The sequence below is a fragment of the Monomorium pharaonis genome, chromosome 2 (genome assembly GCF_013373865.1).
Source record: "Monomorium pharaonis isolate MP-MQ-018 chromosome 2, ASM1337386v2, whole genome shotgun sequence".
Lineage (NCBI taxonomy): Eukaryota > Metazoa > Arthropoda > Insecta > Hymenoptera > Formicidae > Monomorium > Monomorium pharaonis.
This window is the reverse complement of record NC_050468.1, coordinates 5,227,880-5,255,320: the sequence shown is the minus strand read 5'-3', so window position 1 is coordinate 5,255,320 and position 27,441 is coordinate 5,227,880. Positions and strand designations below refer to the sequence as shown.

At 29.8% G+C, this 27,441-nt stretch overlaps 2 protein-coding genes across 5 annotated transcripts in view; one reads left to right on the top strand and one right to left on the bottom strand.

Moving 5' to 3' along the window:
• Window positions 1-21,966, top strand: part of LOC105836784 (cytochrome c1, heme protein, mitochondrial) — a 31,039-nt gene extending 9,073 nt beyond the window's left edge. The window contains exons 1-4 of one of the 4 annotated variants that reach the window (XR_004962279.1): window positions 5,125-6,086; window positions 8,011-8,289; window positions 9,182-12,421; window positions 14,259-16,709. Coding sequence is in view for 3 of the 4 variants with exons in the window: in XM_012681063.3 (XP_012536517.1) it covers window positions 5,658-6,086; window positions 8,011-8,289; window positions 21,435-21,890 (1,164 nt within the window). In the remaining variant the exon portion in view is untranslated. Of the gene's footprint in view, window positions 1-5,124; window positions 6,087-8,010; window positions 8,290-9,181; window positions 12,422-14,258; window positions 16,710-21,434 lie in introns of those variants that run through there. The other 3 variants (XM_028188910.2, XM_012681063.3, XM_028188911.1) reach the window with 3 other exon arrangements.
• Window positions 21,967-22,671: 705 nt separating this feature from the next.
• Window positions 22,672-25,255, bottom strand: LOC105836787 (transmembrane protein 222). The gene is made up of 4 exons (XM_012681065.3): window positions 25,022-25,255; window positions 24,237-24,447; window positions 24,031-24,161; window positions 22,672-23,419 (listed from the first exon to the last, which is right to left on the bottom strand). Exons 1-4 carry the CDS (start codon window positions 25,150-25,152, stop codon window positions 23,338-23,340), a joined length of 555 nt encoding a protein of 184 aa, XP_012536519.1. The 5' UTR covers window positions 25,153-25,255; the 3' UTR covers window positions 22,672-23,337.
• Between the last annotated feature and the right edge of the window lie 2,186 nt (window positions 25,256-27,441).

Sequence of the window (27,441 nt, the reverse complement as noted above, 5' to 3'; positions counted from 1 at the left end):
ACTCAAAATAATAATTACTAATAGCTAATTTAATATTGCCTAATATTATATTTTTATAAGAATGTTTGATAAGTCTGGTAAATTTTTATGAATCGGCGCTAACATTTATTTATTGACGTCTGAGAAATTTCATTCATCAAACCCCTCTCTCCCGGACCAAAGAAGGATATTAAAACAAGTCAATTTTTTGTTTAAGGATGAAATTTAAAATTTGAGTTGCATAGGTATCTATAAACCATATAAAATATGTAAATGACAATCTTTTATGGAAAAGACTGAAAATCTGTCAAAATTGTATTTCATCGATCCAGAGAATACTATCGGCATGGAAAAAAATAACACTCATAAGCATTTAGTTTTATAATGTATGTAACTCGTAAACATGACAATGATCGATATATATAGTCCGTGTTCCAAAATTCATTGCCAATACTAGAAATCAATAGTATACGTAACGTGAATTATAGATTTTCAATATTGGCAATGAATTTTGGAACACGGTCTATATATATACCATTTTCATGTTCACGAATTACGTACTTACACAAACATATTAATATTCGCAACCATATATACTATACTATTTTATCCATAGCCAAAATTTAAATATAACATATTTTTCTTAAAGTTTGTAGTTCTATTTACGCAGAATGCATGAATATTATATCAGTATATTTTATATGCTTGTTATGCCTATATAAGGTACGTCTACTCTTACTTAAGCTTTGGAGATTTTTCTATAATAATTTTTTAATAAAAACGAAATTGAAAAATAAGGGCTAGATTTAAAATATAAAACATTTTTGAAACCAGAAAAATATGAGATATTTTCAATTATTTATATAAATAAATATTTAAAAAAAAGGGTAATATTAAGTCATGTTGAGTATGTACTTAATATAATCCAATGTGATTTTAAAGTCCTACATGACAGTAACAAGGCTACAAGAGTAGAGAATAAACTCTCGACAAAAACAGCACATGAAATCCACGTAGACAACTAACTAAACATCCGCTCAAGAATGGTTGAATTTACATTATAACAATGGTTAAATTAGATTATTGATATAACATGTGCAAGTTGCATAAATTATTCATGTTAGGTGTTTTCATTTTAATCTATTGCAAGATTATATGTTAAAAAATATAAACCATACCAAAAATACATAGGTTTATTAATTTTTTTTTAAATATTACATCTTATATCTATATTATATGCTACATTTTTCGATTTATTGTATACATCGTGAAAATGTATGTCTAATCATGAATCCGTTAATAAACTCAAACTAAAACAATAACAAAAAGTTGTTAAAGAATAACTAATTACGACATATAGAATACGTTTATGAATTGAATTATTAAAAAATATTTCTCGATAAGAATGGATTTAATGCAATAAGTTTAAACTATATTTTTTTATCCCAACTTATTGTATTAGCGTGCATGACTACTTCAAAAGTTCTTCTAAGAAAAACATATATTAGATCAATCAAATTTATAATTGTAATACTTCCTACATTGTTCAGACATATATTTATTTATAAACATCTTGTATATTAATCATTTTCCATAATAATAAATCAATTGCCCAATGATTGAATATATATTGTCCAATGAGACATGGAATTTACTTATTTTAACATCAATTTCACATTGTCTCGTCAAATTGGATTCTAAATCCTGTACTCGTCGGATGTTGCAGATATTTCGAAATATTCACGTGGAATCTACATTGACATCTCAAGGATAAGATACCTCGATTTATTGAATAATCAAAACAAACGTCTCATCCATGTCGACATTGCATAGATAAATGTCCACATTCGTAAATTGCGTGGATTTCACGTGGATCTAACGTAGATGTTTTCATGGGTTTTTAATGAAGTAAAGATCAAGAGTAAAACCTATTCTACAATAGCAGTAAGCAGTGCAGAGTGATGAGTAACGAAATGGGAATTGCTCATTTTGTTACTTCCGATCCTCACTTCACTAAGAATAGTTTATTCTCTATTTCTACAGTCTTGTTACTATTGTAGAGTGGGCTAAAGACAAAGAGTGGTACAGAGTTTTGCATAACGCATAATGCATAATATAGGAGAATCACTCAATCAGAATTGCTTGTTTTCCTCCCTAGCAGGAGTAAAATAAAGACCTCTGATTGGCTTCATTTTCTTATGCGTAATGTAAAAATCCGAGCCCAAAGTCTTCATTCTCCTTAGGAAATAAGTTCGCATAGGAAAAAAATTACTGATAAATTTTAAATATAAACAAGATGACCAAGGCGCTCTAATTCAGTTCAATTGGTTCTGTTTGGATTCATTAACATGGGTGCAATAAGAGGAAGGTTAAACTTTTAATGTGAGACAGACAATTGTTAAACGCGGGATAGCAGATCAAAATCTTTCCCTGCCGTAACTATGCGCATATCATTCATCAAGGAGATTTCTAGCGATTATTCTAGCAATTATTAGCAAAATGCATGTTGGAATTACCGTTATATCGCATATGTGGATGCCCGCGTGCATACATACATGCGCACACATTTACGCACTGTCCTCGCACACTTGCAGGCGTAGCGCGTAACGTAACTGCGCGCCAATATGCGCGCATGCATAATGCCAAGCATAACCGAGTAGTTTATTTATAACACAGTGCGGAAATACACCCGACTTGTGCCTTTATTGTAAAACGTCGTTGTGTAACAAAGTTGTGTAACATATGTGCACGATAGTACATGTATGCGAGTGTGATGCATGCACTTGCGTCCCTTCGCCATTTCTTTTTTTCCTAATTTGTTATCCTTCTTTCTTTCATTTACCGAATTGCAATATTTAATCGAGATACGCAGTGGCGAAACGAACGAAAACAAGAGGAAACGTCAATCCTTCAGCGTAATATTAAATCGAAGACGCCTCCGGAATCATGATATGTGTTTACGTGTAGCGTAACACGACCAATCATGAAAATTTTGCCAGCAATGATCTTGATTTATGACGCATGCAAAACGACGTATATAATAATTAAGGCCGTTCTACAATGCGTCGTTAACCGTAATCATAACATACTGGATCTTAAATTGAAAGTCTTAAGTCGTTAAGGGGATCCTGGAGTGCGTTTGAAATTTGATTGAGGTCGATAATGTAGTCATTCATGCACATCATTAATGAGATTTCATATGTATTTCTTGTATAGATTTAGAAATTCTTTTCCAGAATTAAAGTACACATTAATATCAATCTATGAATTGAATTTTATATTAAAAACAAAAAAATTTTTCTCATATTGCTCTACTTATCGACTTTTTACGTGTACATAACATAAATTTCGTTTTTTTATCTTCCAACTTGCGGAATGCGAATCTTTTTTTCTAGGCTCCTAATCTTATTTCTAATTGCACGATATTATTCCGACATGATTATTTTATACATATAAACTATAAACTGTAGATTTTTTGTATAAAGCAAATATTTTCGTTAGGTGACTAATAAATAACAATTTTGTTTTATTTATCAGAACAAATCGTACGTCGCCCCTTTCATTTTTGTGCGTACTTTAATCTGTAAAAGGATTGTAGAAACCTGTAAAAGGATTTTGCATTCTGTTATTCCAATTCAAAAATCCAAGTTCCCCAAAAAATGTCGGTAACTCTGTCACTCCCGGATTCCCTTAATTGTGAAAAACTTGCATCCATAATGAGTTGTAATGGATAATTACAAAAACAATATTAAAATAAGAAGATAAAAATATTAAAATACATAGACAAAAATATTGAAATACAAAGACCTAAATATTGATGCAACTTTTAAAACTGCAGAGATTGAAACACATTCGTACGTGTTCGCATCTTACAGACTAGATATTTTCGATAAAAATGATGAACATATGTTCTCTGATTATTTAGTCATAACTTAATTTTAAATTATAATCATGAGATTTGGATTTTTTCAATCTCTTGTAATTACTGATTACAGGCTTGCGATTGCGCGTAATAATTATGATACGCTTTCAGCTAGTCTCTGACATTTGACCAATGATCAACAACTCATTGTAGAGAACCATTAAGAATATATATATATATATATATATATATATATATATATATATGTATGTATATATATAGTTATTTATTAATATAATTATATTATAGTATAAGGCATTGTATTAATATAATTATAATTTTGTACTTCGACTGACTTCGATTTCTCGATGTTTCGTAAATAGATTGCACGCACATTATCGTCGATTCCATATAGCAGCATTTAGAGGTATTACAAAATGCTTAGACCGCTCGAGTACTGAGCATTTTATGTAAATCAAAATGGTAATTAATAAGCTAGATGCTTATTAATCCAGTGATTTTGTGTTATGCTTATATTGTGATATATGTTTTATGTGTTTGGGCACTTGCATAATAGTTATAAAGTAAACTACAACACAATATCCGGTGTCGAATGTATTTTTATTGTTATAAATATAAATATGATTATAGATACTAGCACTGAGATTGAATAGTGTAATATTAAATAAAGAATAATAGAATTGCTTGCAAGTTAAAATTAAAATATAGAAACATAATTTTCTTTATCTTCATAGTGTTTCTAAAAATAATTATATCTCACAAGCATCTAATCTCGATGAGTTATTCAAGGCATTAACCTTCAGCAGAAGCATTCGATTTGAAATTCTAAAGCACAATACAATGGGTGTGCAATAACCAATATTTTTAATTGTATATGTTTTTGTAATGTATAGAATTTGATTCTTTTTTTCAATCGATGCGTTAATTATAACATTCAAGAATTTATAAGTTCAAAAGCCGAGAATTATAAATATTTGAAATATTCAAAGGAAAAAGACAAAAAATTTATTTTTTTAGCGATTTTTTTTAAGCGGTGTTTTTTAAATTTATAGTTTGGACAGAAAAATAGTTAAAGAAATTTTTTAATAAATTTTAAAAGGTATAATCGAACATACTTTCAGAAAAAAAATTCTTTGTTTGATTATTAAAAAAAAATTTTTTTTAAGATAGGGTTAAGTGATTTTGACGTAAGAATAAATTCATGGAAAAAATCATCGGATTAATTATACACACAAATAAAATAATATAAAATAGGTATATTAAATAAAGTATTTAAATGCATTTAATTATTAAATTTTAAAGAACTTTTGTAACAAATTTTAATCGTATGTTTTTTAAACACATAGAATATTTACACGTCAAACACTTATATGAAGTTTTTTTTTCTAGGGCGACTAGTTTACTATTAACATACTAATTTTTCTATTATTTTTTTCTATTTCTTGAAACAATTGTTTAATCCTGCATTTAACACATTATTTTTTATGAATAATCGCTATGTGTGTATACATACTTCATAGAGCTATGCATAAAGTTAAATAATTTCTCACCTCAAGATTATAAGTTTCAGTCAAAAGGCAATTATAAAATCGTAACTCATACGTCAGAGACCCAAATTGATAGTTTCAACCTTCAAGTAAATCAGTTTTATAACGATAAAAATGCAACAGTTTGCAAGATAAGGTATTTTACATGTAAAAAATCACGCGACACCCAATATACTCATAGATACTCGATTCGTTATACTATCGATTGTTTCCCCAAATCTGTCTCATATCAGACTAATCAGAGAAAAATGGCTACGCTTCTAACAAAAAGCGCTTCTCTAAAAAGTTATTTTTCACAACAAATAAAACATGGCTTTCAATGGCAACAATTTGGTAAAGTTTATACATGGTACAACGATTTCGAATGCAAGTATGGTAAAAGGATTCTGAGGAATGGTCTAGGCTTGCTGGTAGGCGGGGGTGTGATCTGTGGGGCGCTTCTTTATTGCTTAGACCGATCGGTTCAAGCTATGAGTCGCGAAGCGCGCCTGCCTAGCTATCCCTGGGCTTTCGAGAGATACCTCACATCTCTAGATCACTCGGCCGTACGGCGAGGATGGCAAGTTTACAGAACCGTATGCCATACGTGTCACAGCTTACGCTACGTGCGATTTATGGATCTGATCGATGTGTCGCACACAAGAGACGAGGTCAAGGCCATTGCCGCTGAGTACGAGGTAGAGGGTAGGCATTAATTTATCCCGCGTTAAACCCATCGATTTCACTTTTGACGTAGATGTTTCGTTTTTTTCCTTTTTCTAATAATTCTCGTAATTAAATTTGAGTCCACGTTTGACGACGCGTTTAATTAATTTAATTATGAGTTCGCCGGAAACGTTTTGCATCTACGCAAAAAAGAGTTTAGCTATTACTCCGTGTAATGCAAAATATATTTTTGTCCAGTATACAGCCGAAGTGTGCAAAGTTGAATGGAAAAGATTTAATTTTTTGTAAAACTTATCAAAAATTTCGAAAACCCCACAATATTTTTTATATAATAATAGAAGGAAAAAGATAGAGAGTAGTGCTGAAAACCAACTTGCATATATATATTGAAATAATTTTTAGAAGTTATTTGAAATATTTGATACAAAATATGGTATGATTTTATTACAATTTTAAAAAAATTTGCTTTCTATAAATACTATTTTTAGAAAGACTTTCTATAATTACTATTTTACAATGTTGTAAAACATGTACAACGTCAAATATGCTATTGTAATTACATCTATCACTTTAGTATAAAATTGTTTGATGAAGTTAATCAATGGATGAATAGTGTCTAGTTTATATCTTATCTATATATCTTATCTATAAACAATATCTTTTATTTATCGCAATTACTAACTTGTAATTTAAAGATAACAACACAATAACGGACGTAATTAGCCATGTAACTTACTGATTTTCTCATTTCTTCATGCTTTTATTTTCGTACTAAACCTCATACATAATATCTTATATAGAATCCCAATACATTAATAATAACAAATCGTATTAATTTAGTCAAGTAAATAAAAATATGAATATGTACAGAATTATAGAAAAATGCTTAATCTTAATATATCTTTTAAGAGAATCTTTTTTACTTTATTGCGTTGATTTTTAAAAGTTTCTAGAAAATTTAGAATTTAGAAACGTAGGTAAATACTTTTTAAAATTATGTTTTGTTTTTTATTTATTATGGTGTAAAGGTTACTTTTCTATTTGAAAAAAAAGAATAATTTATTAACGTACTTATTAATAGATCCATGTAACTTCTGTACAGTGATTATAACTCTTCTAGTAAATTAAAATTAACTCGAATGTCCGAATTTCCCAATGTAAATTATAAATTTAAATGTCAATTTAATTACAATATTTGTGACTATATTTGAATTATCTTGACAACTTTTTAATTTTTACCGTTTTGAACACGCACTTTTTTAAATTTTGATATCCGTTACCGGTCGTTCTTATCGATGAATCTTTGCTAACTACACCGTTTCATTTTAACTATCAATGAAAGAAAATTATTACATGTCTGTGTTGTATCCAATTTTGGTCTGACGTAATAATTATCTGCGTTTTATGATTGCATTTAATATTGATTTAATATTTAATATTGATCTGATTCACTGAATACGACATCCTCATTTGCCTGTTATTTTTCTAGTTAACTTTTTAATTTTTTATATTTCTTCAAAACTTGAAAATATGAAAAAGAGAGTAAAAATTGAATTTTTTAAACATACGTGCCATTTATTTATTTATTAAATAAAATGAAAAATTCTAATTCAAATACTACAAGTGTTCTGATTAAAATAACATTCGAGTTAATTTTAATTTACTAAAATAAATTATAATTACATCGATAATTCATGCAAAAACCAAATGAATCTATTATTAATAATTTATATTTATAAAAAATAGAAAATTAATCTTTAAATAATAATAAATGGTAAAAAGTAATTTAACAAATATTAATTTACTATCTTGAAAAAATTCTTAAAAACCCCATAAAAAATCAACGTGAAAATAAAAAATCTCCTTAATGTAAAATTGTAAGTTAACTTTCAGTTAGCATTTTCTGAAATAATATATTGCATTTAATATATACAGATTCAAGATGGACCCGACGATGAAGGAAATTACTACATGAGACCTGGGAAATTGTCTGATTTATTGCCACCTCCTTATCCAAATGAGGAAGCTGCTAGGGCGGCTAATTTTGGTGCATATCCACCAGATCTGACCTATATCATTTTTGCCAGAAAGAACGGTAGAAATTACTTATTTTCTGTACTAACGGGATGGATGGAGCCACCAGCAGGTGTATCTTTAACCGACCAACAACATTTTAATGTCTACTTTCCCGGAAATGTAATGAGTATGGCGCAGGTAAGTATCAAAGATATTATTCCATGTATTTTACAAAGATAATTTAAGTTTCCCTTTTGTTTTCTTCTGTTTATCCTTTATAGAAAGAATGAATTCTTTGAATATTTTTTCCATTTATTTAGATTTGTTTATTTCATTTATTTAAACAACATAATTTAACAAAACATTATCCTTATTGACTGAAAATATATTCTTTTACTGTATCAAATAATACTATTAATAAATAATCAAATAATCGTATTTGTTTCTTCAAATAAACAGTTTTGTTTGACTATTCCAAACATATATATTTTTTGGTTTTTAATAAATTTGATCTAAAATCTAAAATCTTTCCTTTTATGTTTATATATTTATTGCTTTCTTCCATATATTATCTTTATATATTTTTAATTTTCTTTTAAATGTTTTGATATTTTATAATTAAAATTTTTGTTAAAATTTGTTAGAAATTAAACGAAATATAATATGTTATCTATATCCATTAATAAATTTTAAGAATCTTTTTGTTTATTGACTTAGAATACACTTTTAATTTCTCTTTTGTTGAAGAAAATTTAAACTAATTTTCACTCTCTCTCTCTCTCTCTCTCTCTCTCTCTCTTTATATATATATATATATATATATATATATATATATATATATATATATAATAGTTGTAAACTATAAATAATGACCAAATTATTGATTCTGAAAATCAGATAAATATTATACTAAAAAATTTATTGTCCTGCATTGAATCTTAATAAGAGATTATATTATTTACGCATTAACATTATATTTTTAATTTATTATAATATTTATTTTATTGATTAATTTGTTATAATAATAAAAACTTAATCGTGTATTTTAGTAAACCGTTATCACATATTATGATATAAAAATCACGTTTAGATGCTAGATAATGGGGTAGTGGAATACGACGATGGCACTCCATCAACGACATCACAAATGGCAAAGGATATAGTCGAGTTTTTAAGCTGGACATCTTCGCAAAACTTAGACGAACGAAAGCGGATGTTTGTCAAGGCGATGGGAATTATTTTTATATTACTAGCTTCGGTTACTTACTATACGAAGTACATTTGGTCGCACTTGAGAAGCAGACAGATTGTATATCTACCTAAGGGAAAATATTAAGAAAGATTTTCGCAAAAATTTTTCAGTAGTATATTCGACGAAAAAATATTTAAACAAAAGTTTTTTTCTTAATCGACATTGAAAAAAGTAAAATTAAATTACACCGATTCATAAATGTTTCATTAAATTTATAAAAATTTGAAATTACGATTAATAATGATCATTTCTTAGATCTCTCTCTCTCTCTCCGAATTGAATGCTTGGTTAGAAGAAATATCATCGTAGATATAATATTAAAAGCAAACATACACAGACAGAAGCAATTTTTTCAGAAAACTAATAATTGATTTACTAATCAAAACAGTACGTATAATCAATATTTAAAGAATAGCATTAATTGTAAATATAATAATATAAACTTTATGAATAATTTTACAAAAGTGTCAAATAAAATTTCATTAACTTAAAACAAAAAATAAAGATATATAATTTAAAGAAACATTCTCTATTTATGAAAAAATGTCTCTTTTATTATAAAGTTTAATAAATGACTATTATGGATTAAATATCAACTTTTTGATCAATTTTTGAAATGCGAAAGAAGGTATTCTATTTTGTTTGACTCGAAAAAACCATTCTTCAATAGAAAAGATTTTTTTAGAATAATAGACAATAGAAAAATATTGTATTAAGATGCAACTTTGTAATACACATATTTATTAATTTTTGTACATTATAATGGTATTTTTTACATATATATTATTGCAGACTATCAAGATTGATGATATATAATTGACATTAAATTAAGAATTGTAAATTTCTGCGAAAGTAATTAAGAGTTACTGATCTAAAACACTAAAAAAATTTTTTTAATTTATATAAGGTTATGCGATGACTGAAGTAGAAACGATATTATAAATTGAAAATTAATGAAATGATATTATTTTAAATATTCTAATTTTATTGTAATCTTCCGATGCACGACCTTATATAAACCTAATTAAGACAATTTTTTATTTTTTTGGATCAATTAATATCACTTCCGCAAAGGGAATCTATAGTCCTCACTTTAATGCTATTTATTAGACAGTGCGCAATAATAGAAAAATACGATTACAATCTACAAAAATTATATCGTGAGTCTTGTTTGAAAACATTTTCATCGCGAGGAAAATTTTATTTCAAAAGTTTAATTTATTTTAAAAAAAGGTATCTATAAACTACAGCTTTTTAGTAAAATTTTTCTTAGAGAAGAAGTTTTGGAACGTAATGTTAAGGCTCCTGGCCCCTCACCGCAACTTATTTGAATTTGTGACATCATAGGTGAGAAATGATACATTGACAACCCAATTTTTGCATCCGTGTCATACCGTAATTATTCACTAAATCCTGGTGCTGTAACTTGTGACGTGCTTATGAAATCTTCAAAATATGACAAATGCTAACTATAGTAACTATACACATAAAAGAAAGATTTCTCTCTCTATACGACAGGCAAAAATTGGTTCTGTATCACATTTATTTTACGGTTACGTATTAGTTATTAGGGAAATTAATATTCGCCATATTTTAGGATATTTTTATTTGCAAATGGCACGAAGGCAAAAATTAAGTTGTCGATATGTCACTTCTCGCCTTTAATGTTACAAATTCGATATGGCTACGGTGAGAGATCAGGAGTCTTTTAATAAAGAGATAAAGTGTCTGATTGGTTGCTGTCTCGCAAAAAGATGAAATAAGTCTCCAGCTTGTCTGCCTTTCATTCTACACGCCTTGCCTTCCCTTCCACTATAATCGCCAGTCCATTCTATATGTTGATGTTCAAAACTCTTCTATAAAAAATTTCTTAAAAAAGGTTTTTTTAGACCCAACCAAGTAGAATACTCCCTTAATTCGATTCTCTGGTATAAACATCTACTTGATTGACTTTTACTAAATTTTCTTTTATATATAATTATATATTGGATACAACTTTAGAGCAATTTTAATTGGATATGGTAATACGGCTTATAATCCTTATTTAGAATCAAGTATATATACGTTTCACAAAGTTACGCCAGGATAATGTATTCGCATATGTACATAAAAACAGAATCTATAATTACAAGTGACTCTCGACGTATGTGTGTGAATTCTACGTCCTAGTCTAATGCCAATGCAGGGCAATTGCGGAATAGCGTGCGCGCGTGCAAAGTCGTGTATGCACAAAGAATACAGATAGATCCTGCGACCGACTGCAGTAACATGCGTCAACATCGATAATCGTTTCACAATACGCGGCCTTGACGATGCTCGTGTAGCTACCGATCGGATCGTCTAAAAATAGGAGAAGCTTGTGTGCGCGCGCGCGCGGACACTCACGGGCAACAACATTAACATCATCTCTTACACGAGTCGTTAACTCTGGAATGACCGGTGGTCGCTTGCGAATCCATCTATCTAGCCTGTAATAATACCCCTGCGTCTTTCCGCCTATACCTCACCACTTATTTTTAGGTCGTATATATAACATCTTGCTCACGTTCCTCTCTTTCTTTTCCTCTCTTCGTTCACTTCTCGATTCGATAATCAACGACAGCGGAATAGAATGTCGAAAATAATATTGGGCGTTTCGAACGGGAACTATATATAGGAGATGATGCGTCAGCAACAAGTGAGGCCTGCGGACGTAAGAGGGAATCGGGGGTGACGACGGAGGTTTGGGGAGAGGGGCAGGACGAAATAGAAAATATACTGAACGATGAATGAAACCTCCGCATTGACGTCGCTAAGACGTGCCAGACGATGTCGAAATTATCCAATTCGTACTGGGACTCTGCTTTTGAATGCATCTCCGGAGACGGCGAAGATAGGGACTTGAGGTGCGACGAGAACCGAAATACGCGGAAGATATCTGAAAATATCATCAATTGCTCCGGGAATATACTATATCGACTTAGCCGACGTATGATGTCGATGTCGACGTATCGTGGCGCGGGCGTGAGAAGCAAAACGCAACTAGAAGCTGTGGCGTAATTTCAGCAAGAATAATTTCTCGTGTATTAATACTTTGAGGTACGATAAAAGCTCGATATTATGGATGCAAGTATAAGTAATTGCCTAATTTGTTATTTGCATTATTTGCAGTCAATTCGCGTAGCGTTAAAAAAACAATATAAACTATGTTTGACGCACAGTGAAAAGAACCGATCAACATATCAAATTTAAATTAACGATATAAAACCAATTACAGAAAAGAAATACCTACACTAAGAAAAATTTTTTTACTCATTAACAATTTTTTAACTCATTAAATTTTAGACTGATTGATGAGAAGGTGGCATAGTCACGGATTAAGAGCGGGAACATAGACTTCTTCATAAATCCCGGTCTACAATAAAGATTTAGTGTTATCGCACAAGCTCTTTCGTAACGTGTTACGTACGTTAAGTACTTCCTAAATCTAAGCTCGTACTTAAAATTAAACTTAAATTAACGCATAAAGAAATTCTTAAGTTCTTAAGTTTTTACGTTAAGGATTTCTTTATGCATTAACTTTGTGCGTTAATGTCAGTACTTAACGTAACGTAACGCGTTACGAAAGAGCTTGTACGGTGGCCCTTAAACTTTAAGCCATAAGAAATTGAGCAATCACAGTCGAGGTTTATAAGAATACTCAATTGTGAATAGTCAATTTCTTAGAACTTGAATCTTTATTGTAGACCGAGACTAACGCATAATACATAATGCATAAGAGAATCCATCAATCAGAATTGTCTATTTCTCACTCCGGGATAGAAGTAAAGGCCTCTGTGTTTGATTTATTTTCTTATGCGTTATTCAAAATGTCTGTTTTCGGACCCTAAGGCTGCATTTCCTTTAGCGCTCACAGCGTTATGAGCATCATTTAATCTTTGTTGTTCATTAGATATTAAACAAAGACAAATGTCAATTAAATACATTGCATGAAAATAATTAATTTTCTTAAATCATTATTACTGTGTAAATAAAAAAGTGGATGACATAAATATAGTTAATTTTATTTTACTATTATGTTTATATTAATTGTATATAAAAATATATAAAAATAATTATTCTAAAAAATATTTAATATTAAAAAAAAGTTATAGTTTAAAAGTGAGAACATTACAAATTTCATACGATGAGATGCAAATATAAACTATTGCGGCAATTCAATTCAACAAAATTTTAACAGAATTTTCGAAATTGAACTTACATTATCGTCAAGATTGATATCGGTATACTAATCTATTTTTAAGTGCCAGATGTTATCGATAAATCATTAGTTTTCAGAAAGAAGGCTGACTCGCGTAGCGAGATAATTTCGCGTCCAATAAAATCGTTAAGTCGCTTAAAGCCATGTACACTGGGAAGACGTATATAAAAACACGACAGGAGAGATAATTGAGCGGGGTTTATTTCGATGACTTGGCACAACACTTCCGATTAATAATAGACGTAAACGTTTCCTGCATATTTCGCGACCGGACAAACAATATATTTCTGTCGGCGACAGCTAGATCCGTGGGAGGTCTTGCTGGTATGTCGTAATAGTCGTTGTCGTCATAAGACTTTTTACGTCAGACTACCCTCTCTCATCTCTGTCCAAAAAGTATTATAGAATTACTGTATATGTGTACAATGTCAATATCGATATCTTTAAATGATAAATTTATCAAAAAATATGAACACAGGCGTGTCACATACTATAACAGAAACATTATACACTTTTCTCACGATATATGTATGATAAAATCGTTGATGCATCGATATAATGTAGTTTGAAGTACTTTGGTTGAAAATTGTACAGGTATTTTAATTTAATGTAAAATCTTTTTCTCTTGTAATCATTTACGGATTAAATGTCTGTGCTACCTTAATCGGTCCACAGATCCAGGTGCTATGATGTTTTCTCTTCATTCATGTGGAAATAAGCCAGAAGAGCTTAGACAACATTTTCTAATTTTGAAGAAAGAGATGTACAAATGCTGAGAACGAAAGGACGGGGAACGGGGACTGTGAGCTGGTTTTGAGACACACTAGATCTTATTCAACCAACTGGCTGCCAGTATTTCATTCATATTATTATCCTGGCCCGGTGGGATCTGCTTTGAGTTATTTTGGTTTATTCGTTACGTCGGATGCTTAAAAAATGTACATTGCCTTGTCGATGAATACGAACTATCATCGTTGGATCGATTAATTTGTCAATTATATAGAACAAACTTTAATTATATTTATTTAGAAAAAATTAAAGACAATATTTTCAAAAAATATGTGTTTAATGTAAGAAAAAAATATATCATTCTAACTTTACTTAAAAAAAAAAACCCGATTATTAAAATAGGGAAACACAATCAGGATACAATAAGACCGATTTCTTTTAAACTCTGTGTGACACCACTGCATAATGGTTTGAAGGAAAACAGGAATTGCTCTCTTTTTACCGGCTTATTAAAATAAATTTAAAAAATAAACTTTATTAAAAAAACTGTGTTTTGCTATACAATTATATTGTAGAATATGTAAATGTAATGTCCGTACACACAACCCTTTCATGGATTGCAGTACTGATAATCTATAATATATATAATGTAAACTATACAGCAGGCCTGCGGCTGCACTTTTCATTGACAGTTATTTTACATAAGAATTGTTTTCAAACGTATGTAAAATAAACATCTTTAAAATGTCCAAATATAAATATATTTTGTACCTCCAATATTCCTAAAAATTGTATATTACATCCATGGATATTTGGATAAAATCGGATGTTATGTCCATTAAATGTTATGTGTTGTCTGGGTTAATATTTTTAAGTCATGTTTTAAAGCAACCAGCCAGTCTTTATTTTATTTAAACAAAAATTCTTTAAATTAGCATCATACATCATAACATTTCGCTCGTGTTTCTTTGATATTGAAAAAAAGTAATTTGGTACGTCATATATTTGTTATCTGCTAAATAATTTATAAATGGACATAATATACACTTCGTGCAACCGTAAAAGTTAAAAATTTATATCCTGATCGCCCGCTGATCAAAATAAATAAATTGCTGTTTGCGAAATAGAATAAGGATCAATATGATTTTGAATTTTGTGGACGATAAGAGAAATAATTTATCAATCATTTTTTTCAATACTGTATTCGGTGTATATTCGATAAAATCAATAATAGTTATATGTTTTATTTCTGACTGCGCGTATGCATTTTGTTACCGTGCAGTTTTGCAAGTTATCTTTACTGTGATAAATATAAACACAACAGAAATAAAGAGAAAAACAAAATATGAGAAGATAAAGAGAAGAAATACAGGCAGTTAATTAAAGCCTGCATAATTACATATGACGTTACATAATTATTCAATGCTTAATTAAAAGCTCGCGGCGATGTGACTGTCTGGTTTAACGACGCCTAAATTTAATTATTATGATTATTCGGACTTATTAATTTTGTTTTATATGCTGACGATACTGACAGCTGGATACACAGATGTGCTTCCTTTATGATATGATGACAATTCTGATTTAAAATAATTGCTAAGCAATATATTTAATTTTGCATCGGCTGATATATCGGTTACTAATGAAAATAGATATATAACATACAGTGACAATAAAATGGAAAAAATGACAAGACAAATGTCTACGCACAAAATATAAATTTATAAACGTTACGAGTCTTCAAATATGTCTAAATATTTAGAAACTTAATTTTGACTCGCGTAAAATTTTCCATATTGTGGATGCAGTGAAATGTATTCCGAGTTAATTATTGAGTATCGCGAGTAAACACAAAGATAATTTTCTTGAACGTATCAGAATTACATCAATTATATTCAATAAGTATTTGGATGATTTCGTATGTATCGTATCAACATCATTTGCGTAACAGCTGATAAAACAGCTTGATCTTAATTTTATTATTGATCGCTTATAATAATCATACTTTTACAAACGGATGTAAAAGATGGAATATCAAATTTGAAGCTAATAAAGTGGATTAAGTACATTTTGTTCTCAGAATAATATTAATTAGATTTCTGTTAATTAATTTAATTGCAATTATATTTACTTCTTCGCAAAGATTATTACATAATATTTTTATTCGTACGTGCTTTTATTCAACATAATGTATAATAATGACTTCATTGATACCATTGTAATAACCGAACATTTTCAGAAGAAAAGGGGAAACAACAAAGTATATTTTATCGATCATCTACATGTAGTTAATTCGCAACTCATTACTTAATAAAAGCGAGATATATTTTTAACTTCAGCTTCCCTATAAATTCTAACCTATAAGGATATTAAAAATATAACGTTCGCGACACACGAGAATAAAAAAATAAAAGGTTAAGTCCACGCGCGCTGTCCCATCATCGATATGTAGACAGTGTTACCAACTTAAAAAAAAACTAATCCGCTAAATTTGATTTAAAATATTAGAAAATCGCTAGATAAATCATATGTGTATTTGGACCGTTATATAATAACATTTAAGAATAAAATACAAAACAGTATCTGTTAATGACTTACTTATTTATTGAAACAAATAATACGTTTAATAGAGGAGAGAACTGAAGTTATAAGCTATTATTTTGTTTTATTTAAATAATTCAGTAAATATTTACGTAACATATATAATTTTTGTCGGTACAAATTTGTTATCTATAGAATTTTATGTATCATATTATAAGCAGAAGTTTTTCGAATACATGTAATGAATATAATTATAATTTATTGAAGAGGGAAAAAATTAACATTGCGATTATGAAACCTGTAGAGAGATATGTATGGAACACTATAAATAAATTAATATATTCTCAAAATTTTCACTATAAAAAGTAAAAAAATAATGCTCTTTGTTAGATCTTGCACAACAGTATCACAAAAGTATCAAATATTGCACAAAAATCAAAATCAAAAATATATATGTAAACAAATCTTTGACTCGTGCGACTTTGCGCATTGTTAAAGTATTATTATTATAACAAGCAATATTAGTTAATAAGTATTGTAAAAATGTAATAAATTATGTGCGAGAAGATTATGTAAATTCGGGGAAGGAAATTATGTGAATTCGGAAGTGTTACGAGGCAGTACGCATTATACGCTCTAGCGTAAAGTGCAAAATTTGGAGGATAATTCTATCGAGTAAGCTACCTTTTTAAAATTAAAATTAATAAAAAATTATTTTAGAACTACAACGACACAAACGTGACTATCTGATTTAACACTTTTATCAATCAAAAATAAAATAGCCAACAATTAATCTTGATTACAAAAATGTTATAGAAATATTTGCAAAGGTTAAAACCAACAAATACAATTTTTAAATTGTCTTTCTTATTTTTTAAAATTTCTATTACTTCTATTATTTTTTGCTTATTTTTAAAATTCTTATTTTTTACAAACTGTGTGTATTACTTAAAGATATAAATTTATTAACATCTTATATTAATGTAAAAAAAAATAAAATTATATACAAAATTTAAAAATTAAAAAAAGATATTAATTTGAAAAATTTCAAAAATAAACATATTAAAAATTACAAAAAATTATAAAAATAAAAAACGGAATCATTATCCTGCTACGTCCTTGTCGTGGTTCTAGGTAACAATAAAAGCAGAAATTTTTTAGCTTCTTTTTATTTATGTTTGTAGTTTTGTACTGGGACACGTGAACGTCTCAGCATAAGAGCGCATAAGTCAGTCGTAACGGCACCGTATGGGATTCAGATTCGCGATGCTCGTAAGTGTCCAATATAATCCTAAACGCAGGCAATGTAACTACATGTTAAATGCAAGCACATGTACGTTATACCAAACACATTAAATTCAATTATGTCATTTGAAAGCCATATTCAAACACTTGAAATTACACTAAAGTAAAAAAATTAATACCCGATATGTCAGTAGATCACTCTCTCTGATACATATTAAATTAAAGAGAGAAGTTGCCCTAATTCGTTCTATTTTTGTGGATGACACCCTCTCCTACCTTTAAGTAAAGAACTTTTAAGTATTTTAAGAAAATTTAAGCTTTAAGTCGTAAGAAACCAATTACAATTCACCAATCACAATTGAGTATTCTTGTAAAACTGGAATGTGATTGATTAGTTTTTTATGGCTTAAAATTTAAATCTTCATTGTAGACTTCTTCTTCTTCTAAATTCCCCAGATGGATTTCCGACCCTTGAACGGGTCACACGGATTAAGGGCCAGTTTCACAAACGTCGGTTAACTGCTAACGGGAGGTTAATCGACTACCTATCTTTCTCTATATTATTATCTAAGGAGAGACAGAAAATCTATTATAACCTCCCGTTAACAGTTAACCGTTTGTAAAACTGGCCCTAAATCATTGTAGACTAGGGAATACACTTTATAGCCCTAAAATGGCGCTCATGCAAAGACTTTTCTTCCTCTCCCGTCGTTCATCTACAGACCTTGGCTGCATTCCGATATTACTGCTAGTACTGAAAATCTATAGTGTACGTAATGGAAACTATAGATTTTCAGTACTGGCAGTAATATCGGAACACAGTCCTTGTTTGGGACTAATGCAAGATCTACAATAACCTTGTTCGTTTTGTCTGTTCTGGGTTTACTCGGAGCTAACCCAAGCAGACCAACGCACTCTAATAGGTTGGCGTCATTGGAATCAACCTATTAGAGTGCGTTGGTCTGTTTGGCTTTGCTTCGAGTAGACCCAGAACAGACAAAACGAACAATACTATTGTCAGCAGGAGTAATGGAGTAGGAGTAAGAAGTAAGAAATATGAAATGAGATTTGCCCATTTCGTTTACTCCCGATTTTTTATTGGTCAATTGTTAGGGTCAATTGTTAATTTCTCTCTTGTAGAATAGTCGACTCTGAGGATTTTCTTACGATTTACGTATTACGTGTTAAATAGATTCGTGTGTGAAGGCCTCTAAGCCATAAGAAATTGACCAATCATAATTGAATACAAGAAGAATAATCGAATATAATTGGTTAATTCATTACGACTTAAGACTTATTACACCTATTGTAGACCCGGCCTAAGGGCCGCCGTACAGACTTCTGCACATAGAGTTTGTATTAATGGAGGGGCCGCCATTGCTATATGCCGGAGTCCGCGCGGAGAATTGACAGAGACATGAATATATTCTCATATATTCTGTCTCTTTTCGTGTTGGACAGCCCCACCACTCCGTTTTCTAGAAGGGAAAGAAGCGCACATACGAGCGGTACGACAGGTACGAGCCTACCTACTTCGTGCCTACTTGGGCCTCGGGCTATTACAATTAGTACAAAAAATTTTTACATACGAAAGTAATACTGTGCATTCATTGATTGGCATGCATCTTTTAGATTCTAAATTATGTACCACTTAATGAATACACAGTGTTATCTTTGTAAGCAATTTTTTTTCGTACGAGTTTGACAATCGGGCCTCAGATTATATAGTTACGAACCTGTTCCCACACGAAAAAAGACAGAATATATCCACCTCTCTGTCGATTCTCCCCGCGCGCGTCGGCCAAGGCCCTCCATTAATACAAGCTCTATGCTTCTGCATAACATGAAATGCATAAGCCCGGATCTACAATAATAAGCCTTATGCTATAAGTAATTAACCAATTATATTCGATTATTCTTCTTATATTCAAATATAATTGGTCAATTTCTTATGCCATAAGGCTTACTACACCTATTGTAGATCCGGCCTAATGCATAAGAGACTCAAAATCAGACGGTCTTTGTTTCTATCCTGGGGAGGGAAATTGACGACTCTGATTGATTCTCCTATGCGTCATGCAAGTCTGTGCGGCGGCTCGGCTTATGGCCCCCGCATACACTTTTGCATAATGCATAACAAAATGCAAAAGAAATTCGATTGGTTGAATTTCTTATGCACTTTGCTTATGGACCAATCAATTTGCTTATGTACATACGTTATGCGTTATGCAAAAGTGTGTGCGGAGGCCTTTATCTGGGACTTTTGGCGTAGTCTACAATAAAGACTTAAGCCTTAAGACGTAAGAAATTGACTAATCACAATTGAGTATTTTTAAAAAAACTCGACTGTGATTGGTCTATTTCTTATTGCTTAAGGCTTAAGTCTTCATTGTAGACTACGCCTTTGGGAGCACTTAGATGATGTTTCTGAACACAGCTCTTCAAAGTTTGACGTGGTTTGACGCTGAGTCGTATTTTATAGCGAATCCTATCGCGTTGATCGTGTTGGTTTACTTTTTGAAGTTTAAAGGATTATTATCAGTCTCGAAGAAGAGACTGACAAAAACAATAACAAGATGGTCAGTTTGTAACACAAGCTGTTTTTTGAGTGTGATAAAACTCGTTTTTCTTTAGTTTTTATCCTGCCTGTACGTGAGTAAATCCTGTGATTTTTCCTTGCAAATCTTATCACGATTTGTAATTTTTCGTCATCACTGTACGGATAGTTCAAATTGGTTTAATCTTTCAAAAGATGAGAATTTTTTACAGCAATATCTTATTTTATGTTATTATAAATGAGAGGTTAGGTAGAGTTTAGTCGAGTTAGGCCTGTTTCTACCAATGTTGATTAACTTTAATCTCGGTTTAATTTATTTGTTATCTTATTCTAGTTTCAAAAATAAGAAAGGGATAAAGAGTAAGTTAATCCAAGATTAAAGTTAATCTACGCTAATAGAAATAGGCCTTAGAGTTGAATAAAACATTCTATTTTTAAAAGTAATACAAATTAAATTCTTGCAGACTTTTTGAAAGTATTTATAGTTCTTTTGTAATAAATTATAAATATGTTTCCGTATATTGATGTTTTATTCTTTTTTACCTGCTAAAATAACTTATATAGGTAAATTACCATATACCTATTTTAGTTGTTACAAAGATAATTTTACCTGTTAAAATAGTTTTAATTTTTCAGTGCTTGTATTCATTTTTTGTCTGATTTTCACACTAGATGTTATTTATGGATGTTTAATTTTAACCATGTCTCAAGATTGCCGTAATTTATCTATATTTGTAATAAAAAATTTGGACAAATTTTTAGGTAAGAATATTTTACAGAAGATGTCTTGGCTCTTTGGTAAAAAGAAGCATAAAGATTCACCTCCCGAATCTAGAGATGAACAAGAACAGCCTCCTGGAGATCCAGGAGATGACTTCATAGTAATTGAAAAAAGAAGGACCTCTCTACCATCTAATGTTGGTGATCACGGTACTCCTTATCCCAGTGGACTATATCCATTCATTGGTGGAACATCAATAAACCCCACAATATCGGCTGGTAATTTACCAAAACTAACTCAACAAATGGATGCTCCACATTATCTAAGTGGTGTGCCATTTAAATTGTGCAAACAATTACAAAGTAACATGAACAATGACTTAGAGATAGACGGTTTACGAATTAGTGAAATAATGTCTTTCATTGAAAGATTAGAGAATCAAAATTACGATTACGATTTCTCTCTTGAAACAGGGGTTATTGCAGAAATGGATAGTGGAATGTCTAATGACTAACTTGAAATTCTGATCGTTATTGCCATGTATTATGAAAATGTAAATTTTATGAATTAAAAAACCAAACTTAAATATATATGTCTATCTTTTTAATCATATTAATATATAATACTTATTTTTTAAAAAACAAACATTGCATGATAATAACGCCATTATAGATATTATATACGAGTTTGATTATTTTAGTCTAAATAGATCACCTTTTTAAAGCATTCTTATCTTCCACAAGCCATATAAATTTTTAGTTACAAAAATAAATGAGGTATGAATACATTAATACTAGACTTTTAAAAATAACTTTTTGTTGCATGTGCGTCAAAAGTGGTCCCTTTTGTGGAAAGTCATCAATTTCAGCATTTTAACATTATCATATAGTTCTTATCCTCTAATAGATTGTGCAAATCATGGCAAAAAACATGATTTTTTCAACGCGTTTGATCATTTCAGCATTCATGTGTGTCATGTCACTATCACAAAATTGATCGACATTTCGTCGCTTTCACGAATCTAATCTTGGTTAACCGCAGTTAATTTGCGAAAATTCAAGACGCTCAAGGAATCACACATCGACGCACGTGTAATAAAAATTACGGTATGCAATACGGGCCTAATGACCTTTCATACTCATGCGTGTGAACGTACTCTCTAACTTCGTGCGTCCACTCCTCGTAATCGTGCATAAAAGACTGACGTTACATCTTTGTTACATAACGTATTATTGTAGATATCAATTATTACGGAAAAAAAATAAATTTGATTAATTTTTTTATGCAGTTACATTGGGTAAGAAGATAATTTTATTGTCTCTATTGCCATAATACTAGACTAATTAAAGTACACATTTGATGTTAATGCGACATGGTCTAAAAGAAGAATTGTATTAATATACAGCTATATATAAATACAATGTAAAATAATATATATAATTATTCTCTCTTTAAGTATATATGTATACACAATTTGTCATGGAAAGCCATATATCTTATATTTAATGTTATTGTTAATGCTTTGTGTGCGTGCACGCGCGATGTGTGTGTGTGTGTGTGTGTGTGTGTGTGTGTTTCAAATTGTAAAAATTAAACCTATATTTATATTTGGCAAATGTGAATAAATGTTTATTGATAAAACTTGGCATGACATGCCACAGTCCTTTTTTGCATTTATGAATCCCTCGTTTTATAACTAATATTAACTCTAGTTTTTTTACTTCTATTTCTATTTAAAGTTGCAATGTTAAAAATCAATGTCATTTCTGGAAACTGTGTTTATATAATAAAGATGTTTTGTTAAATTCTTATAGAATATTTAAAGGTAAAATTATATTTTAAATATATAATTATAAATTGACATGTTAAATCTACAATTGACAATTTACAATTCACACACACACATATATATATATATATAAATATAAATATATATGTATATATGTGTATATACATGTATACTAATATACACACAGACTTAATACCAATACAATTGTGACAATTGTGCAGAAAGGTAACCAGGTCTTAAGAAACCCTAAAATACTGAAATAAGTATAATAAGTATTATTAAAAGCAGAAAATAATTACAGGTTTGTATGTGTAGCGTTCTCTTTAATTGAAACATTTAAAATATCTCTATTGTTTTTGATAATATAAGAAAATATCAAAAGAAAAAATTATTCTAAAGAAACAAATATAAGCAGCATTTTTCTTATTTATTTTACAAGATTTCAAGATTATAAATATTTTTTTTTAATAGAATTTCATTTTTATTAGTGTAATAATAAGCTAATATACATAAACTATATTGAAACTTTAAAATGATCTTAAACATAAAACAACCACATTTATATGGGAAAAAGAAAATTTAAATTTTATTTTGTTTTAGAATTTTTAGATGGTCAAAATAAAATTAATGTAAATTTTATTACATTTTTAGGTATAAATTTTGGGTACAATTAATATACACTTTTATTAAAGATGAATAAAATTTCAGCTTTTTTTCTTATATAAATATTATTTATGTTATAGGTTATTTGTCTCTTCTTAAAAATTTTTTTCCTTTGACATATTTATTAAAAATAATAAAGAAATTTTAAATGTTCGAAAAGAAAACACCTTATATTTCTTTTTCACATATGTTTCATGTTTACCTGACATACTTTCCATGAAGTAACATAAGAAATGCAAGCTTTACCATATTCCAATTGTTTGAGTCATCATATGACATCAAGTTTAAAGCTGTTGCCACATGTGAATGACAATTATCACAACATAAATTATGCTGTAAAAAAAGTCAGTTAGATTTCAGTTATTAAATATAAAAATTTTTTGTTGTATGAATTTATGATTTTGTTACCATTCTAGTTTTGTAAATTTCACTAGCTTCTGCTATGCCAGTATCCCATCCTTGTACACTTCCTTTAGCTTTTGTATAATCTAGCTGCCAATATTTGGTAGGTTTCCCAAATGCCATATTATCTTCAGAGACATAATAAGGACCAGCAAAGTCCCTTATTACACCCGTTGATGTTGCAATGCCCATATGTCCAATAAAAGGCAGAATATACCTTAAAAATTTTCATTATTATTTATATAACTTAATTAGATTAATCTTAAAGGAGACTTAAAAGAGAACATGAATTTTCACGAATTATTTTCATACTTTCAGATTTTATAATAACTACCAACGTATGTATAATGATTAATAAGCAATATTAGTTTGACAAGTGTCAGGCTTGGTCTACAATGCATGGAGTAAGCAAGGAATAAGAAATAAGAGTAAGGTAATTTCCTTCTGCTATGATTGACCAAGCGTTACGAAAAGCAAGAGTAAGAGTAAGACGAAATGAAAATAATGCCTGATCTACAATAACTGGAGTAAGCTTGGAGTAAGAAGTAAGAGTAAAATAATTTCCTTCTGCGCTATGATTGACCAAGCGTTAAGAAAAGCAGGAGTAGGAGTAAGACAAAATGAAAATAATTTATTTCGCTTACGCCCTTACTCCAGCTTTCTTACACTGGATTAACCCTTTTACGCCTAGTCGTACTTCTTACTCCATGCTTACTCCAGCTATTATAGATCAGACCTCACATTTAGAATCAGAGGTTATGGCTAGAATGCATTTAATTGAAAATACTTACGTTAGAATAGGCAACGGGGTCCAAACGATACAAAAAGGAAATCTTTGTCTCTCTAGATGGATTCTGAGGTCCATCTCGGGCGAATCATTTGATACTTCAGGAATATCCGTCAACAGATCAGGATCTCTCATAATTCGTTAGCGTAGCGCCGTAGCGCGATGTAGCAGTAACGCTTGGTAGTGCTTCACTTTAAACTTAAAGGCCGTTCTACATGGGCTACATTCCGATATTAGTGACAGTAGAGATACTATAACAGATAGTCTGTTCTTTCTATCTGCACTGTTGCACTGGTGCAATAAGTTAGAATGAGAAAAAATATACTTGTCTTACTTTAACTTATTGCACCGGTGCAACAGTGCAGCTAGAAAGAACAGACCAAGAGATTCGCCAATGTGCCGTCTTGGGGTAAAACCGGATATCGGATATGACGTTTTCGATGGCGGTTTATTTTGATTGTAAATGCAAGAATACAATATATATATATATTTTTATTTGTAGTTATTGATATTTAATAATCGTGAACAAAATAAATATTAAAACACAATATATTTAAAAAAAAGGTTTAGGCATATTTTATTAATTTTCCCATGTAAGGTTAAGTAATATAAATTGATTATTAAGAAATTATATATTATTATATATAAATATATATTATGTTTATATACACATTAAGTGACAGTACTAAAAATCTATAGTATACTTAACAGAAACTATATAGATTTTCAGTACTGGCACTAATTCGAGTAATATCGGAACACAGCTATTAGTCGCTAGATGCGAATAGAGACTTTCTAATCGGAGACTGGCCATCAGGGAGCCACTTTTGATTGGTCCGACAATTTTTATCTTCCCGCTCATATTTGAAACAAATCTTACAATATTTATAATTCAGAAATACAAATAAAAATAAATAAGAACATACAATATATACGTTACATACAATGAGAAAAATTAAAGATAAAAGACAAGTTTTATAACATAACTTTTATTAAATTAAATTGTTCGTAATTTTGTTATGAACATGATACTTAACCTCATAAAGAAATGAATTATTCGTAGGTGTCAAATTTTTACGGCCAACATTTTTCGCCCACGTTGCACGACGTTCACAATTTCTTGGAAATATTTGCATAGTATAGCCCTTCTTTGTTGAATTATTGTAAAATTCGATGAAACACCCAACCATTTTTACAATAGTAAACTCGATCACGTTGCACGAAACATTCGCACGGCGCGCATGCGCGTATGGAAGAGCGAGAAGCGAGCAGAAGCGATATACCCTATATTTCTCTCTCACTCGTAGGAATTAGACAAAAACTGATGGCCAGTCTCTGATTAGAGGGTCTCTAGATGCGAGAATCAATAAGCGCCATATGAAAACTCAATACTTATTGGATATTGCAGATCGCAATTGCCTGCTGTTTGACGACTATAAATTCGGGCCTTATTTTGGGAGCTTTCCAGCAAGAGACACAAATTGACACAGCAGTAATTCTGTCTTTGTCTCTAACTGAATATCAAACAAATCCCTTTGTTAGTCTAGTCTACAATGGTTTAAACTTTAAGCCATAAGAAACTGACCAATTACAGTAGATTTTTATAAGAATACTCAATTGTGATTGGTCAATTTCTTACGGTTAAAACTTAAATCTTCATTGTAGACAAGGTCTTATTTATATCTTCGGTTTTTAAAAGTGTGTGCATGGCACTATTTTAAAAGCAATAAACTTAATTTTAGATGTAATTAAAAAATTTTTAATTAATCGCTAACAGCAGTTAAAGCGACATAATATCCATTGCCCAATGTCTGAGATAATTTATAAATATTTTACAATCAATTAATAATTCTAAATTTTGCATAAAAACAATTTAAACATTTTTAACAAAAGCATAAGATAAGTTAATGTATTGAGGTGATACATTACTTAAACTTGAAACATTATTAGTTTCACATAATTTTTAATAATTGGGAAATTATTGACATTTAATGCTTTAACGAGATAAATAAGGCAGCATACGTTTCGATTACTTCTTCTTTTTGAGAATATATTTCTTTTTGTACATTTTTTCTCAGATTTCTTCCCACACTTCTATTTATCATTCTTTTTACATATTTCTCATTATAATATTTTTTTGTAAAATTAAACATAATATAATAAAAATTACAATTTGTATACATAACATATCCAAATTTATTCTTTTCTCTTATGTAATATTAATTATATTGATTTGTTAAATAGATTAATCAAATTTTCCATGCAAAGATTATCAGTGTTTGATTTTTTTTGCAAAGAGAAATCTATCTTCAAATAATTTTATAGTAGAGAAAAAGAAGCTGAATAATTGGAATCAACAGTAATGTGTCTGCTTTAATATCAAACATTTGCAACAAAATGAATATATGAGCTATTTGTATAAAA

What these genes read in the sequence shown, in the direction of transcription:
- LOC105836787 (XM_012681065.3), bottom strand. Translation starts at nt 25,152, where the DNA reads ATGAGAGATCCTGATCTGTTGACGGATATTCCTGAAGTATCAAATGAT. An exon ending in AAATTTACAAAACTAGAATG is followed by an intron (nt 24,162 to 24,236) that starts GTAACAAAATCA and finishes CTTTTTTTACAG; the next exon opens with CATAATTTATGTTGTGATAA. An exon ending in CTTCATGGAAAGTATGTCAG is followed by an intron (nt 23,420 to 24,030) that starts GTAAACATGAAA and finishes TACTTATTTCAG; the next exon opens with TATTTTAGGGTTTCTTAAGA.